The sequence below is a fragment of the Anoplophora glabripennis genome, unplaced genomic scaffold, assembly GCF_000390285.2.
Source record: "Anoplophora glabripennis isolate ALB-LARVAE unplaced genomic scaffold, Agla_2.0 scaffold565, whole genome shotgun sequence".
NCBI lineage: Eukaryota > Metazoa > Arthropoda > Insecta > Coleoptera > Cerambycidae > Anoplophora > Anoplophora glabripennis.
In genome coordinates this window covers 112,121-129,890 of record NW_019416824.1, presented here as the reverse complement: position 1 = coordinate 129,890, position 17,770 = coordinate 112,121, and the positions used below count along the sequence as shown (strand labels likewise).

At 35.0% G+C, this 17,770-nt stretch overlaps 2 protein-coding genes across 2 annotated transcripts; both read right to left on the bottom strand.

Moving 5' to 3' along the window:
* Positions 1-197: 197 nt before the first annotated feature.
* LOC108909218 (facilitated trehalose transporter Tret1) lies at positions 198-3,075 on the bottom strand. Its single transcript, XM_018713478.2, has 3 exons — positions 3,045-3,075; positions 1,322-2,113; positions 198-1,263 (listed from the first exon to the last, which is right to left on the bottom strand). The coding sequence occupies exons 1-3, from the start codon at positions 3,073-3,075 to the stop codon at positions 743-745; spliced, it is 1,344 nt and encodes a 447-aa protein (XP_018568994.1). The 3' UTR covers positions 198-742.
* A 5,901-nt stretch (positions 3,076-8,976) lies between these two features.
* Positions 8,977-14,538, bottom strand: LOC108909224. The gene is made up of 3 exons (XM_018713484.2): positions 14,443-14,538; positions 9,802-10,353; positions 8,977-9,326 (listed from the first exon to the last, which is right to left on the bottom strand). The coding sequence occupies exons 1-3, from the start codon at positions 14,510-14,512 to the stop codon at positions 9,070-9,072; spliced, it is 879 nt and encodes a 292-aa protein (XP_018569000.1). The 5' UTR covers positions 14,513-14,538; the 3' UTR covers positions 8,977-9,069.
* Between the last annotated feature and the right edge of the window lie 3,232 nt (positions 14,539-17,770).

Genomic DNA, 17,770 nt, shown 5'->3' with positions numbered 1-17,770 from the left:
TGACGGTACAAAGTTGCTTTTTTCTTTAATTTTTTTATATATTATTCCATATTTCAATTATTCTCGAAATTCTAAACAAAATTCATATTGAACATCATTTACCTAAACTTAATCGGCTTTCTTGGTAACATAATGAGACATGATAAAATTGCATCTGTTTATTTAAATTTAATAACATTAAACAACGATTCGCCAGTATCACATGGATCTTAAACTAAAATAAATAAAATATGATAAGTCTCACATTCATACATAATTCAAACCTTTGTAACTGAAAAACTGTTTGTGATTATTTGCTGTGTCCATCAGGTTCGCCAGACTTACACCCCATCGACCTAGTACAAACCCAGACGCTTCATACAACATATTACACACGTCATTTTTCCCTACAATATGGATAATATGTAAAACTATTTCACCTGGAGTTGATAATGGTATTTCTTCTATTCATATATGATTTTATGTTAAATATAATTGCAAAGTGCAAACAAAAGAGTGGGCTTAAGGGAGCAAATGTCGTTTTCGTACTCACTGAGTCAAAAAACATCGCTAAAGGTTAACCTGAATTTTGCCGGCGTCATTTTAGCCAAACGGTATTTTCAACAGTTCTCCAAATTTCGATGTTATTGTGTTGTTTTCGTCTTCTTTAAAGGCGACGGAACTAAGACTAACATCAAACATTGGATCTGGAACCAATCCACAGAAACATCCCCATCCATTTGGATGTAATTTAAAGCGATTGTTAACTGTTGAGCACATCCTGGATCTCCTTCAGAGTCCTTCCCTTGGTTTCCACGACGAAGAACACGGTGAACAAGGCGCCCAAAAGGCAACACAGCGCGAAGAACAAGAAGAGAACGTCCATACCAAAAATCTCCACCAGGATCTCGAAGTATCTAGTCATAAAGAAGGCCATGATCCATATGAAGCAAGACACCAACGCTGAAGCTGTTGATTTCACGTTGGAAGGGAACAGCTCACACAGCAGGGCCCAGGGCAAAGGCCCAAAACCAAAATTGAAGGCGATTATGAAAGTCGTAAGGGTCAGTGTGGGGAGAAAGGATATGTGGCTTACGTCAACGTTGTGGGTTCTAAGATAAAAGTACACCCCAAGGGGCAATTCGGAGGCCAGCATGCCGAAGGCCGATCCCAGGAGGATTATCTTCCTTCCGTATCTGTCCACGACCAACGGCGTGAAGAAGCTGCTCAAGAACTGGACCCCTACGATGATGATGGTGCAGATCTCGGCCGGCAAAGTAGTACCTGTAAAACGGAGCTGTTTATTTCTTGTACCGTGCATGGAGGAGAACTGATTTCTCACCTGCTTGTTGGAAGATCTGCTGCCCGTAGAACAGCACAGCGTTGATTCCGGAGAGCTGTTGGAAGATCAACAGTCCAACGGATATCACGAAGGCCCTAACCACCCCCTTAGACTTTATGCTGTCCAGAAACGTGCCCTGGTCTTCTTCCTCCACTGCGGTTTGGATTTCCTTGAGTTCCTTGTCGACGATTTCATCACCAGAACGGATCTTCTCCAGGACTATCTTGGCCAAGACGTTCTCCTGCTCCCTAACAAAGAAATGAGGTGTCTCCGTGGCTAGTAACGAAAACAACACCAGGAACGCCACGGGGAACACAGCCAGTGCTAGGTTGAAGATCGTGACGTTTACGTAGGGACCCAGACAGCAAGAGAATAATATGCCGAAGCAAGCAAAGCAACTCATCGTCGAACACATGGCTCCACGGTTGTTCTTGTCCGATATCTCCCCTATGTATATGGGCACTACTATGAAGGTACCACCCACGGCTAGCCCCATGAGGAACCTCGCCACCAAGAAAGCCTCGACGCTTGTGCTGATGGCTAGGAGGGGGTAGCATATCAAGAAAGGTAGACCCAGGTAGATCAAGGTGGATTTCCTCCCGATTCTGTCAGCGAGGTAGCCAAAGAGGAAGGGTCCTATGGAGGCGCCCAAGGTGACGACGGAGGATATCCAGGAGGATTCCGTGGGGCTGATGGTTCTTTGGAACGGCGTGGTGGCGGGGTTGGTCAGTTTAGGCAGCTCTGGTGATGACCAGGTGAGAGCTGTGCCGCATACCAAGAGCAGCAGGTTGCCTGAAATGGAGGTTGTAGCTCAGTTCTTGATTATAGAAATGTTTTTTTAAAGGAGAGTTTTATTCGGTATCTCCAGATCAGATAAATTTGGATCCAATTGTGATTTAAACGATACTTACAGAAAAAATAAAATGTCACAAGCTTTGAATTTGACTAGATCGATTGTAATTGCTTTGTCTCTCTCAAAAATTAAATAAAATAGAGAAAAACAGCAAATATTTATTAGATAGATTCCAATTATAATCCGAAAACAAAGCAAAAACCTTTCCTGATTAGCAAATATTGCGTAGATCTTCAACGCAATTTACTAATAAAGTTAATTTTCAAATTAGACGATAATTTTTAAAGAACTTTGAGAATTTACGTGTTACTAAATGACAGGAATTCACTACAATTTTTTCATTACTTTGTAAATTGTCTGTTTAAAAGCCTATTCCAAACACGTTAATAGTTCTTTCATTTAAAATGTACCACTCAAAATTTTGCGTAGGAACAACAGTTGATAGTCATCGTAGATAACCATGCATCGGAACAGCAACGCCTCAAGTGGTCGAGTCGACTACTATTCAGTTAACGCGGGAATTTTGAAAATAAATATGCTAATTAAACGCTAAAATCTCAGTTGTAAGTTACGTATAGAATTTAAAACGAAATTGTCACGTAAACAATTAAATGTTTTCTGTAATATACAGGGTGTTCCTTAAGTAGAGGTAAAAAAATCCAGGGTCTATTCTGTGGCCGAAAATAAGGTTTTTTGTTATATAAATGTGGAGTCTTAGGACAGCCATTGATCAACTACGTGTCAAAAATTAAAAAAAAAGCTTTTAATTTTTTATTTCTAAACCGCTTGAGATAATTTAACCAAATTCGGTGTGCGTATTTAGTATGACAGTAGGTATGAAACAAAAAAATACCAGCTTTAGAAACTTACCAGTGGCGGAGATGTAGGTCTCATCAATCATTATTTGCCAAAGAAAAAATGTCACCCTGCATAATATTACAAATAAAGTAGGTCATCATATGTGCTATTGTATTATCTTCACTTTTTGTTTCTTTACACTTTTTTGTATTTCAAACCGATTAACAACACTTTGGTTAAATTATCTCAAGCGGTTTAGAAATTAAAAGCTGTTTTTTTTTATTTTTGACACGCTGTAACTGGAGAATGGCCGTCCTAAGACACCACATTTATATAACCCCCGGATTTTGGACCTCTAAATAAGAAACATCCTGTATATTCATTTTTTTAATTGCCGGATATTGTAATTTTGTTTTAACAAAATGTTGACTAATTTAATTTTTGTTTATTCTACTAAATAATAATATTATCTCTACACATAATTGTAATCCCGAAGTCTAGCTTAGAAGCCAGGGACATGCGTAAGAGGGGGCGGTATATTATTCTCTGCAAATCACTTTCATTTGGCATTTTTGCATTAAATCATTTAAATAAAAGCATAAATCAAGTGCGTATAAAAATATTCAGTTTTAATTTCGTATAAAATGAAGCGATTTTTGTAAAAAAAAATATTAGAATCAAAAAGCCTTACTCACCTGAGAAAACGGCTGTGTATACGCGATTTATCTTCGGAAAATACATTTTCCTCGACGAAAACAAAAGAAAAACCGTAACAATTTAAGTACCACCGTCCTACAAGCAACTAAGTACCATATTCTCGCCAATCAAGAAACTCGACGCCGACTGCGATGTTCTAACGCCGAAAACAGAAGACAGTGTCGACATTTTGACTTTATACGAAACCAAAAAGGAACCTCATCGGAAGGCTAAAGGACTGAAAGTACTTCCGCGCGCAGCAGTACGTGCTGTCGTAGTTAATGGTTAAATAACAAGGTCCAAGCGGGTTATTTTTACAATAATAATGTGTTATAGTTCGTTTGGGACGTATAAGGAACGCGTTGAACACGCGACGAGAGAAAAATAGCGAAGTTTCAATTTTTTTTAACAATAATAATTACATTACATACAGTGTGACTCATTTCAACAATAACTGAAGACAAATGGTTCACACTGTATACAAGTATCATATGAATTAAATAATTTTTTCGGAAATTTTTACGCTTATATAACGGGAATAAAATAACTGAGTATCATCTGTACAAGTAACAGCTTTAGTAAATTCCTTATAATGAAATAAGTCTGCTGTATAAATTAAAAGCAACAATGGCCCCAACATAGATCCCTGGGGCACTCCTGAAATATTAACATCCAGTTCTAAACAGCGTTCGTCTAATATAACTTTTTGATGGCATTAGTCAAATTGGAATTAAAAAACTTTACAGACAAGTTGTCTAATTCATAAATTTTATTTTTGAACATGGAAAAGAGCGATCCAAAGTATCAAAAGCCTTTGGGAAGTCCAACAATACCAATGCTCTGACATTTCCAGTGTCCAACGAAAGCAAAACATCGTTAGAGATGTGAAAAAAGACAGGGTGTTCCAATTTATAACGAGCGTTCAAATAAAAACGTGGTCAAGTTGGTTCTGAAAATTTGGACGTAGAGCGTAGCGTATAGCAAATGAACTTAAACGTCATCAGTCAAAGCGCTATATCGCCGCTATCAATTTGAATATTTTCGTTTTAAAAAGCGTTTAAAATGGCGTTTTCTCAAGAACAAAAAGTGTTTATCATAGAGTCCTACTTTAGAAATGGACGCAAGATTGATGAAATATGGAAGTATTCTATTGAGGAATGTTTCATAGAATTTCAAAATCAATTTCCCGGCGTTGTTGAGTACAAAATTTTTCAAAGTGCAGTTCAGCGTTGTGTTAATGTTTTTCGTGAAACGGGCAGTGTAACAAGAAAAGAAGGAAGCGGCCGACCTAAAAAGCGGACTGAAGAATTAAAAGAAAATGTCCAACAAATAATGGAAAATGCGCCAAGAACTTCTGTACGTGTTTTATCACAAATGGTGGGAGTATCAGTCGGTACCTGCCACACAGTGTTAAAAAAAGATTTGCGTTTGTTCTCCTATCGTTTAACTTGTCAGCAAGAACTTCATGAAGTTGATTTTCCGCGACGGGCTGTATTTTGTGAATGGTTTTTAAACAACTACGGTGAACTTCATAATATCACCTTTTTTTCTGATGAAGCCTGGTTTCATTTAAGTGGTTACGTAAACTCACAGAATATGAGAATGTGGTCTTCTGAAAAACCAGATAACTTTTTTGTCGAGGGCCCTCTACACGCTCAAAAAATTGGAGTTTGGTGTGCTCTCAATCGAAGGAGGATTTATGGACCTATTTTTTTTAATGGTACTCTTACTGCGCAAAGGTATAGAGAAGAAATTATCGCTCCTTTTGTTAACCAGCTGGAAGAAAACGAAATTACAAACTTTTACTTTCAACAAGATGGCGCAAGGGCACATACGGCAGGCGAGACGATGAATATGTTGAGGGAAGTTTTCCAAAATCGACTAATAAGTCTCAATGCTGAACATGAATTTCCACCGAGGTCATGTGATATTACGCCGTGTGATTTCTTTTTGTGGCCTTACCTTAAAAACACTATTTTTGAACTGCCTATTCCTGATTTAAACCATCTGCAGGCTCGACTTATAGACAAGATTCGTGAAATTAACAATACCCCGAGCATCTTAGAAAATGTCTTTAATTCTTTGAGGAACAGGTGTGAAAAGTGCTTGGAACAAGGAGGGGGACACTTTCAGCAGCTGCTTTAATTTATTGTTATAACAAGGAGGGGGACACTTTCCGCAGCTCCTTTAATTGTTTGTTATTGTTATCACGATTATTCTTTAAAATAAAGTTATATAGTCATTAACGTTATTGAAACTGACAGCTGCTATACAGCTCGTTGAGAAATGAGGTTAAGTTGGTCGCTATAAGCTACTCCCTACGTCCAATGTGTCAGAGCCAACTTCGACCACGTTTTTATTTGAACGCTCGTTAGATATACAAGCCATTGACATGACAAGTAGACGGTAGAAACATCAAAAGCCGAGTTTCTGTGCAATAAAAGTGCACTTGCGTCAAAAACCTTATACGTAAGCGATTCGCGGTACTTCTTACATGTCCGAAACGGACTATAGCCAAGCTCCTGCAATAAATGACGAGGAATTAGGGGCAAAAGCTCACGAATCTCGACGGAGCTAATGGATCCGCCTAGCAATCTTCCAATTTATTCTGGAAAGGATGCAGTTGGGACTGGACACCAAGTGAATAGATTATTTTTAGCCGCCGCCACAACGAAATAAATTTTTTGCGCGTTAATATTTGTCAAAGATTGACCTTTCAATGCTTAAATTACAGGAAGTTTTGAAGTTGTGGCAAGCAAAAGAATATACGAGAAGCTTAGACGGAGTAGGCGTAGTTTAATGTCTGCAAGAAATCGCACTTTCAGTAAAGAATTCATATTCGTATTTTTTGCATTATTGTTACATATTTCGAATATTTTCCGTGCATGTCATTCTTATATAGGGTGGTTCTTAAGTAGAGGTCAAAAATCCAGAGGCGTATTCTGTGGCCGAAAATAAATGTTTTTTTGTTATACAGAGAGGTAATGGGTCAAAATTCATGGGTAGATTCCCGATGCAAAAATATTGCGATTTAACCGAACTTACCTTAGTCCAAAAGTTGATAGTTAAAGAGATAGAGGGTGTTAAATGTAAAATATTATTTTAGTTTATTTCCATTTATTTCTTAATAAATGCAAATATCTACACAAAATTTTGGGGTTTGGGGTTCTTTGGATAGAGGAATTGAAATTTGTTCACATTTTGGTTATAGTTCATAGAGGGCGCCAGCTGCCGTAGATTGAAGGTGTTGGAAACGACATAACTTTTTTGTACTTTAAGGTATCTCATCTTTGGTATCAAATTCTTATTTTCCAACTTTTTTTACACAAAAAAGGTGGACTTTATGAAAGTAGCTGCCTCGCACCGTTTTCGAGATATTTGGCTTTGAAACTTCCAATGCTAATAGTTGAAATAATTAAAATAATTTAGAAATGTCAAAAACAAGGGTTTATTTAGAATTAAAAATTGTAATGAACAGTAAAATAGTAAACATTAGTAAAAAATATGCCTTTTTGACAATAATTGCTCAAAATGTCCACCTCTAACTTCAATACATTTATCAACACGTTTATTAAAAGATTGTCTTATTTTAAAGTATAAATCCTTAATGCGAAATGACTTTGCAGCATTTAAAACCTGCTACTACAGTCCTTCTCAAGTGTTTATAGTTTCTCCATAAACAACTGATTTCATGTAACTCCAAAAACGAAGCATTCTATCTCACATTTATGTATACGAGTATACAATTTAATTTGTAAGCTAAGATGTAATTTTAATTAGATACGAATAATACTTAATAGAAATTAGCATACAAATGACAGCAATAAGACAAGTGGAAGACGTCAATTATTTGCTTTTTGTCCAAATCCTACTTAAGAAACTTTACCACTAAATTAATAATACCTGTAGGTACTTCATTGTAATTTAATGCAACAGCAAGGAAGTTTCAAAGCCAAATATCTCGAAAACGGTACGAGATAACTACTTTAATAAAGTATATCTTTTTTGTGTAAAAAAAGTTGAAAAATAAGAATTTGTTACCAAAGATGAGATACCTCAAAGTACAACAAAGTTATGTCGTTTTTAACACATTCAATCTTCTGCAGCTAGCGCCCTCTATGAACTATAACCAAAATGTGAACATATTTCAATTCCTCTACTCAAAGAACTTCAATCCTTAAAATTTTGTGAGGATATTTGCATTTGTTAAAGAAAACTAAAATAATATTTTACATTTAACACCCTGTATCTCTTTAACTATCAACTTTTGGACTAAGGTAAGTTCGGCTAAATCGCAATGTTTTTACTTGGGGAATCTATCCATGAATTTTGGACCATTACCTCGGGACCGCCCTGTATAAATGTGGGGTCTTAGGACAGCCAGTGTCCAGCTACAGCGTTTCAAAAATTAAAAAAAAATAAATAAATGTTTAAAAATTCAATGTGTAATTTAACTTTCCTTTATACAGATTTATAGGATTTAAATTTATTAGATACTGCCAAACACCCTGTATGTAACAGTTGTTGACGTCTGTGTGTTTTCCAATATTATTCAGCACGTTCCGTTTCTTAATTTTCAAGGCGTCTCACCGCTAGCTTACTCGATTAGTTTTATAAACATAAGAAGCATAAAATTTAGACGGTTCCGAGAACGAATGACGGCCTTCTAGATCACAAACAAACAAACAAACAATGATACCTAGTTGTCAACTGTCAATTACTTTGTAAAAGAGCCATAGCCATTAGCGCTCTGTGCTAAAATAAGCCCGAGACACCATTACATTGTTACCTAATCGGCCAAAGGTGGACCGGCCATTGTTATCTGATTTAAAATTTAAATGACCCCCTATTTCTACATTCATCTAACTGGACGAGATGTTGCAACTGTCTTTTTTTTTGTCTCGTGTATCGTTTGTTTTATCAGAACGCCTACTCGCACTTTTTTTTGCGACAATTACAACGCATGCTTATTTTTTCTGCCATACCCAATAAACAGTTTCGAATACCGTTAAGTTATACAGGGTGATTTTGGAAGTGGGATTTTAAGTGTAAAGCTGTTATAGGTGACGCCAAAACAAAGCCGTTCACGAAAAATCACCCTAATAAAAGTTTTACAATAACAGACACTTACGTTTGTAATTATTCGATTATAAATTGTTCCAAGTTTTGGCTTAAGATTTTGGTGGGTTTTTACTTTCAAAATAGATTGCAAAATGTTATATTTAACGGTTTTAATCCAAAACCCATCAAGCTACATCAGGGGTTCCTCAGGGTTCCATCTTGGGTCCGCGAATAAATTAAAGACCCATTACGAATTGATAATCTTTATTTCACATACTAAACAACAATAAATAACCGCGTCTCCCGTCCATTTTAACCAATTAGCGTTACGTTCCTTATTCTAAGACTCCTGGGGCTTCTTCGACCGGAAGCTGAGCAGTCCGTTACGCACCAGAGAGGCCAGGTAGGGGTCCCCGAAGGAAGTGGCGTGACTCGTGGCTATACCGCCCTTTCCCGTGGAAAAAGAGTTGGCTATGGCGGTGGCCGAACCAGGAACGTAGTCTTCTAGCCCTTGTTCCTGTCCTTGGGCGCGAGTCCTGGCCGGAGCGCCGCCGCTGATGCTGATCGGGAAGAAGGCGTTGTACGACGGCACCGATCCTGCGACAACAGAAGAAAAAATGTCATTTATTCATTGTGATTTATACCCCTTAGCAAGTAATGCGTAAAGTACAAATACGCGTAAAGTACAAATAGGCGTAAAATAGTTACATGCGTAAAGTGCAAATATCGTAGTGTATAACTGTGCGTAATGTACAACTATGCGTAGTGTAGAACTGTGCGTAATGTACAACTATGCGTAGTGTAGAACTGTGCGTAATGTACAACTATGTGTAATGTACAAATACGCGTAGTGTACAACTGCGCTTAGTGTACAATTGTGCGTAATGTATAACTATGCGTAATGTGCAATTGTGCGTAATGTACAACTATGCGTAGTGTACAAATAAGTTAATAAAAACGTGCGTAACGTACAAACTTGAGTATACTACGTAAATAGCTTATAAAACCAATGATAAAAACGACAGCAAGTCAAAGCTTGTCCACGCCATCAGCTAAAAACCCTCTACATTACCTTTGCCGCCTGCGAAGGGCCACAACGCTGACAGCCCCTGTTCGTCCTCCTCATCCTCGTCTATCTGAGCCGGTGGAGGCCTGACGGGCTTCTTCTTGGGCGCCCTCTTCGTAGCCTTGGTCACCGTCACCACCTCCGTGGACACCTCCTCGGCTAGAGCGACGTCCACCGGTAGAGGCTCCTCGGCGGGGATGACGGGAGGACTCAGCAGCTCCTCCTGGGGCGCCTGAATCTCCGGTTGACTGGGAAGCGGCGCGTCCAATTCGACGGGCTGCTGGGGTTCGACGGGGGCCTCGGGAGGGATGTACTGTGGGGGGATCAGTTCGGTGGCCTTCTCGGTGTAGCGCTCCACCGTTTCGTTCTCCTCCACGGGCAGGACGTCCAGGGGCGGGTACTGCGGGGGGTTGCCCGAGTAGGAGTTGGTGGCGACGGTGTCTCTGGTGACGATGGCCGACATGGCGCCGTGGGGGACGAAGTCGTGGCTGCGCCCGAAGAGGGGGTTCGAGTAGTAGCCGCCGAACATCACGGCGCGTCTGGGTACGAGGCGGTAACCTGTAATGTGGTAGGAATTATAGTGCATTGTATATTAAGTGACTAAAGCGCATATTTTAGCCTTTCTTTAATTAAAAGAAGCTTTAGTTTTAAAAAATTACATCTTTATTGGACAAGTTATTAAAAAACGTTATAGTTCTGCGACATGTATAATTTTCTTGGCACTCTATGATCCGGAACAACTAAAATTAATGTCCCATGCCCTGAAATGATTGCTTGATGAAGGAGCTAAAGTGTATCGTCTAATTTTCGTATTGTTAAAATTCACTTTAGTCCTAGGATATAAACGCTTTGATCTAACCTCATAGCTTAAAATTGCTATAAATTTAACAGTATATTACTAACCTAAGGTCTAAAGTGTAACTCTTGGATCTTCAAGTTATTAAAGTGAATTTTGCACACTACGGCGACAAATAACCAAAACTGGCAGTGTGTTGTATACTAAACTTTATCTTTATGTATTGTTAGTTGCCTACTCCAAAGGCTTGATGGTAGTTAAAAGATCCTGCTCGGTCTACAAACGAAGTTGCAGCTAATTTTTTTTTATAAAATTTCTAACAAAGTAATTTTTTTCAGTAAGATGTTGCTAACAATTAAATTTAGCACGACCATGTTCATATAAGCTTTTCAGTATTTCTAGTTATTCCTGAGGTCCCGGCAATAATAATCAGATTTTTTTCAAAATATTAGGGTCAAAAGAATTTCCGAAATTTTTCCGTGATTTTTGACAGACTGTATTTAGGTGAAAAATGGTCGTTTCGGGGATTAAAAAAAAGCATTTTGAAGCTCTAAGATTCTAGTTTTTAGATCTTTCGGTCGAATTTTTTTAGGAGCTACGGTTATCACGCAATTCTAAAAAATAGCGCCATAAAAAAATTTTGAAAGTTTTTTTTTTTGAGCACGACAAAGAAAATTTGCCAAATTTTTTTGTCGTCTTAAAATTACATGATAATTGTAGCTCCTAAAAAATTTCGACCGAAAGATCTAAAAACTAGAATCTTAGAGCTTCAAAATTTTTTTTTAATTCTCGATTTTTCACCTAAATACAGTGTCAAAAATCACGGAAAAATTTCGGAAATTCTTTTGCCCTTTTAATTTTTTGNTTGATATTTTGCAAATTGTTAAAGCTATTAAATAATTAACAAATGGCTTATTTTAGTGGTTTTTTTTTGCAATAACTCAATAACTATTTATTCGATTTTGACGTGCGACCATTCAAATTAAAGAGCTTTTTAGCGCCGATATCTTGTAGAAATTACATTGTTTTAAATGCAGAAGTTCTATATTAATAATTAATAAAACCTGTTTTTTCACCTGTTTTTTGCTTATAAAAAATTAACGCTGACTTTTTTTTTTGCGGCACGAACCCTAATCTGATTCACCAACACGATCCACACCTTTTTATCATGGAATATTCTTACCGTCAGTTTTTGAGGGTGATCCTACTGTAATGCCTGTACTATTACACTACATAATTTTTTTCTACGGACTTGGCAAAATTTTTTCAGCTAAGCCATTGCATGGACCAGATAGCTTGTTTATTCAAATTCATTTTCCTTTTTTTTAATGGAAAAGGATCCTTTTGTCTTCAATCATCGATATCTCGGCGACAAATGGTCGTACAGAGAATTGAAGGGCACTCGAAAACTGGAATAAATTTTCTGTAACATGCTGCCTCAACTTTTTGGAAAAAAGTCTTTTTTCATCTTTAACACGAATTTTTAAAAAACAGGAGAAAAAGGGTAATTTACGGTTTTTTAGAAAATTGACGGCTAAGTCTGTCAAAAATCACGGAAAAACTTCGGAAATTCTTTTGCCCTTTTAATTTTTTGCATTAATTTATAAGTAGGTATAGTAATTAAAAAGTAAATTCTAAAAATATTTGTTTGAATCTTAAATAAGCGGTTTTTAATTTAAAATAAAATGGCTTTGTTTTAAACGGACAAAATTAAAAATAATGCTTACATTTTTTAAAAGTATGGACAAATTTTAATAGTTCTTACTTATTTGGTTAAATTTAAAATTTCCGTTTCTAAATAAACTCAGTATTAAAAAAATATAAATATAATATTTTTTATCTAGGAAGCTAGCAAAAAATCGTTTCTCAAAAAATTGACAGCGGCTTGTTTTGTTACTTTTTTAAATTTGTACTTTATTTTAAATTTATCTTCAAACTAAACAAGTCAAAAAAAATAAATGATAAAAAAATTCCTAAATTTCTAGGTGATTTTTCAAAAGGCTGTAACTTGAAAAATTCCTGTAAAGTAATAAAAAAAGAAGTAAATTGAAGATTGAAGTTTGTAGTTTCAGGATCACGAAGTCAAAAAATTTTATCGTTCACTACCTTTAAGAAATCATGGGAAATCCAGCGGAAAAAAATTTTCAAAATTTTTACTTCCTTTTCAAAAGGTCCACGGAATTCAATAATGCTTTTTTGGTAATCCCACCTATTGCCTCCTTTAGTTTGACTCATCCTCTTTAATTTAAACTATTCAACAGTTTCGCACGATGATTTGCCGTTGTGTTATCGTCATTCGACGCAAAAATGACATTTTTGGTATAACTTATAAATAAGGAATAGACTGAATGATAGAAATTGTCGCATTTGCTAAAAATCAAATAAAGGATGAATTGTGCATCTTTTTTTCATTTTTTATAATTGAAAATGTTTTTTTTTTCCCAAAAATCCATATTCTTTAGCAAAAAAGTGTTAAATATCGAAAAAAAAGAAAGACTTAGACAAATTCTTATTTTTTTACAGTATTCGCAATGACAATCGTCAAAAATATAGTAAAAAAAAGTATATGTATATTTTCGAATATACAGAAAAGATTTTTGGGTTAGTTTTGAAAAAAACGTTTTTTTTAAATTAAAGTTTTTTTTTCTAATTAAAGTTCGTAGAAACTATGTAGAACTCGGTAAGTTTTCGATATTTATGGAAGAAAATACAACGACTGGTATACAACTTTTAACAATAAATTTTTAAATTGACATTTGAAAACAAGGAGGAGATCGGAATCAAAAACAAATACACAATTTTTGGACTATTATATTGATAGCATTGTGAATGTTGCAAAAACATTTTTTTTATATTTTTCATTTATGTTTTCGATATTTAACATTTTTTAAGGGAAATAAATATGGATCTTTGTGAAAAAAACATTTTCAATTTAAAAAAAAATGAATAAAAGATGCAAAATTTATCATTTAATTGATTTTTAGTAAAAGTGACAATTTCAGTCATTCGAATCACAATGAAAGAAAATTCACAGTGGTTTGAACTGTTGAGGCTTTTTTGGGATATTTTCAGGTTAAGAAAACAACCGAAAATATTCTTAATTTAAGTTATTTGAATTTAGTTATCCCAATTTTAGCGAAAATCCTTAAATATGCAGTTTTTTGCCTTTTTTTAATCAAAAATCGACTTAGGAGGACTTTGAAAACTTTGCTTAGATTTTCTGTATGATCATTATTTACCGATTAATGAATTATCAAAGCCAAAATGGTCATATTTGCTTTGAACAAGGATAACTTAGCAGCAAATCATCGTAGAAAGCTCTTAAACAGCTCAAATTAAAGAGGAAGAATCACACTAAAAGAGCTGACATGTGAGATTATCAAAAAAAATTGTGAAGCCCGTGGACCTTCTGAAAGGGAAGCAAAATTTTTGAATTTTTTTTCGCTGGATAGAAATTTTCGATTATCAGATCTTGAAATTACATACTTCAAGCTTCAATTTGCTTCATTTTTGTTGTATTTCAACCATTTTTTGCTAAGGCTGCAGCCTTTTGAAAATTACCTAAAACTTTTAGATTTTTTATTTCAAAAGTTACCAAAAACCAGTTAAAGCAAAAAACGGACCGTCACCCATCATTTGAACTTCTAATTATTGTTACTGTTTCGTATTTTTTTTTGTGAAATTTGAATTTTTGTTTAATTTTCAAAATATACAAATCTATAAGTTTTTTTTTCAGTTTTGCGGCGATTTCAAACAATTTTTCCCCAAACCCCGGTATTTCCTTACAAATCCGGCAACCCCGCCAGCAAGCACTCGTCCCCCAAAAAAAAAAAAAATAAAACAAGACCTACCGCTATTCTGCGACGGCCGGGCGACGGCGACCCCCACCGACAAACACAACAACCACAAAAGCGCGCTCATCTTTCCGGAACTTTTCTCAAACTCGCGACTTTTTCGATTGTCTCCGTGAATAAGGGAGGTTGTTTTATATCTAGAGACGCCCCCCACCCCCGCCGGCGGGAAGCCCCCACGCGGCCGCCGCGGCAGGAATCCGACATTTTTCCATCCCGTCGACAGTGATTAGCGATTCCTCAGGTGACTCCGATTCGTGTAAAATTTATATTTTACAATTTACCATTTTTTCAGCACTATCTCGGATGCTTCGCGCGATGACGGTGGATAAGAGCGCAAGGGCGTGCCTCTGGTCTCTTCCAAAGGGGGTCAGTAAGCTCCAACTATTCTGGAAATAAAGAAAAAATTACAAATACGAACCTAAAAAGTTTTCTAGGAAAGATACGAGCGTTAAAAGTTACCATGCATCTAAACATGCCTTGATCTTAGCTTGTTGGAAACACGCGCTATTCTCAGTATTCCTTCATCCTGCAAATTGTGATCGGCATCTTCAATCCTCTTCCATAGTTGCCCCTCATAGAGTACACTTTCTGTTTTAAAGCCCCCAAATAAAAAAAATCGCATTGATTTAAGTCGAGCAAACGTGGCGGCCAGTGAATCGATACATCATGTCCCCTGCCTATCCACCTGCCTGGGTACTAATCATTTTACACCAGGAAAATTAGCGAAAATAAAAGAGAAACTCGAAAAAAGTCCTATCCGCTAGATTATTGTAAAATTGTCTAAAGGAACATAATACAAGACATCTCTCGTCTCGTGAGTCAAAGACTTTTATTAGCTATCTTTTCTATTTAAACAAATNTCAGTATTAAAAAAATATAAATATATATTTTAACTTAACATATTTTTCGAACAATACTTTCTTAATTCTATGTTATGAATGTAATTATTGTATCCAAACAAAAAATCTTCTTGTATATTTATTGCCCTTATTTTATATTCAGACAACCAAGAATTATTAGAATTTTTTTTCCAAAATGAAACACTCCTATTTGTGTAAATTTTGTAGCGACCGATGTATAATTTTTTAAACAATCATACTTTGTTAAATATATCCGTAGGTGATAGACATATAAAATTTAAGAAACGACTATGATTTAAAAAAATGGAAATATCAGGGAATTTTTTTAATTAAAATTTACTGTGCATCCTGCTTTCTGCAGCTAAATAATTCAGATACTTCCCTTAGTAAATGAAGTGCGGGGGAAGAAATAAAATTGGAAAAAAATCACAATATTTTTTATCTCGAAAGCTAGCAAAAAATTGAGAGCCGCTTGTTTTATTCTTTTTGAAATTTGTACATTTTTTTAAATTTGAAACATCTTCAAACTAAACTAAACTAGTTAAAAAAAATTAAAAGATAAAAAAAATCTTAAATTTTTAGATGATTTTCAAATGGTTTTAACTTGGCGAAAAATTCTTGTAGAGCAATCAAAAAAGAAGTAAATTGAAGCTTGTAGTTTCTAGTTTCATAATCTGCAAGTAATTTTTTTTATCTTTGACCGCTTTTTCTAAGAAATCATGAGAAATGCAGTGGAAAAAAATTTCAACATTTTGCTTCTCTTTCAAAAGGTCCACGGTCTTCAACCTGTATTTTTTTTATCTTCTTGACTTTGATAATAATTGATGATCGTACTGAAAATTTAAACTATCATGTATAAGACGTTCTTATATTTCATTTGAAAAAGCTCGATTCAAAAAAAGGTAAAAAATTTCGTATTTAAGGATTTTCGTTAAATTTGAAATTACTTTATAAATAAGGAATAGACTGAATGACAGAAATTGTCACATCTGCTAAAAATCAAATAAAGGAAAAATGTTGCATTTTTTCTCATTTTCTTATAATTGAAAATGTTTCTTTTTTGTTAAAAATCCATATTTTCTATCAAAAAGTGTTAAGTATCGAGAAAAAGGGAAACATTAAAAAAACTTATTTTTTTACAGTATTCACAATGATAACCGTCAAATATATAATATAAAAGATTATGTGTATATTTTCGAATATACAGAAAAGATTTTTAGGTTAGTTTTGAAAGTAGGTAACTCTTTTTTTCTAATTAAAGCTCGTGAAAACGATTTATGCTCCATAGAAGTCGGTAAGTTTTCAAGATTTATGGAAGAAAATACAACAACTGATTGGGGGTATATAACTTTTAGCAATAAACATTTGACATTTGAAAGCAAGGAGGAGATCGCAATCCCAAACAAAAACACAATTTTTGGACTATTATATTGATAGCATTGTGAATGTTTCAAAAACATTTTTTTTATATTTTTCATTTATGTTTTCGATATTTACCTAACATTTTTTAATGGAAAAAAATATGGATCTTTGCGAAAAAAACATTTTCATTAAAAAAAAAAATGAATAAAAAAGATGCAAAATTTATCATTTCATTGATTTTTAGTAAAAGTGACAATTTCAGTCATTCGAATCACAATGAAAGAAAATTCACAGTGGTTTGAACTGTTGAGGCTTTTTTGGGATATTTTCAGGTTAAGAAAACAACCGAAAATATTCTTAATTTAAGTTATTTGAATTTAGTTATCCCAATTTTAGCGAAAATCCTTAAATATGCAGTTTTTTGCCTTTTTTTAATCAAAAATCGACTTAGGAGGACTTTGAAAACTTTGCTTAGATTTTCTGTATGATCATTATTTACCGATTAATGAATTATCAAAGCCAAAATGGTCATATTTGCTTTGAACAAGGATAACTTAGCAGCAAATCATCGTAGAAAGCTCTTAAACAGCTCAAATTAAAGAGGAAGAATCACACTAAAAGAGCTGACATGTGAGATTATCAAAAAAAAATTGTGAAGCCCGTGGACCTTCTGAAAGGGAAGCAAAATTTTTGAATTTTTTTTCGCTGGATAGAAATTTTCGATTATCAGATCTTGAAATTACATACTTCAAGCTTCAATTTGCTTCATTTTTGTTGTATTTCAACCATTTTTTGCTAAGGCTGCAGCCTTTTGAAAATTACCTAAAACTTTTAGATTTTTTATTTCAAAAGTTACCAAAAACCAGTTAAAGCAAAAAACGGACCGTCACCCATCATTTGAACTTCTAATTATTGTTACTGTTTCGTATTTTTTTTTGTGAAATTTGAATTTTTGTTTAATTTTCAAAATATACAAATCTATACGTTTTTTTTTTTCAGTTTTGCGGCGATTTCAAACAATTTTTCCCCAAACCCCGGTATTTCCTTACAAATCCGGCAACCCCGCCAGCAAGCACTCGTCCCCCCAAAAAAAAAAAAATAAA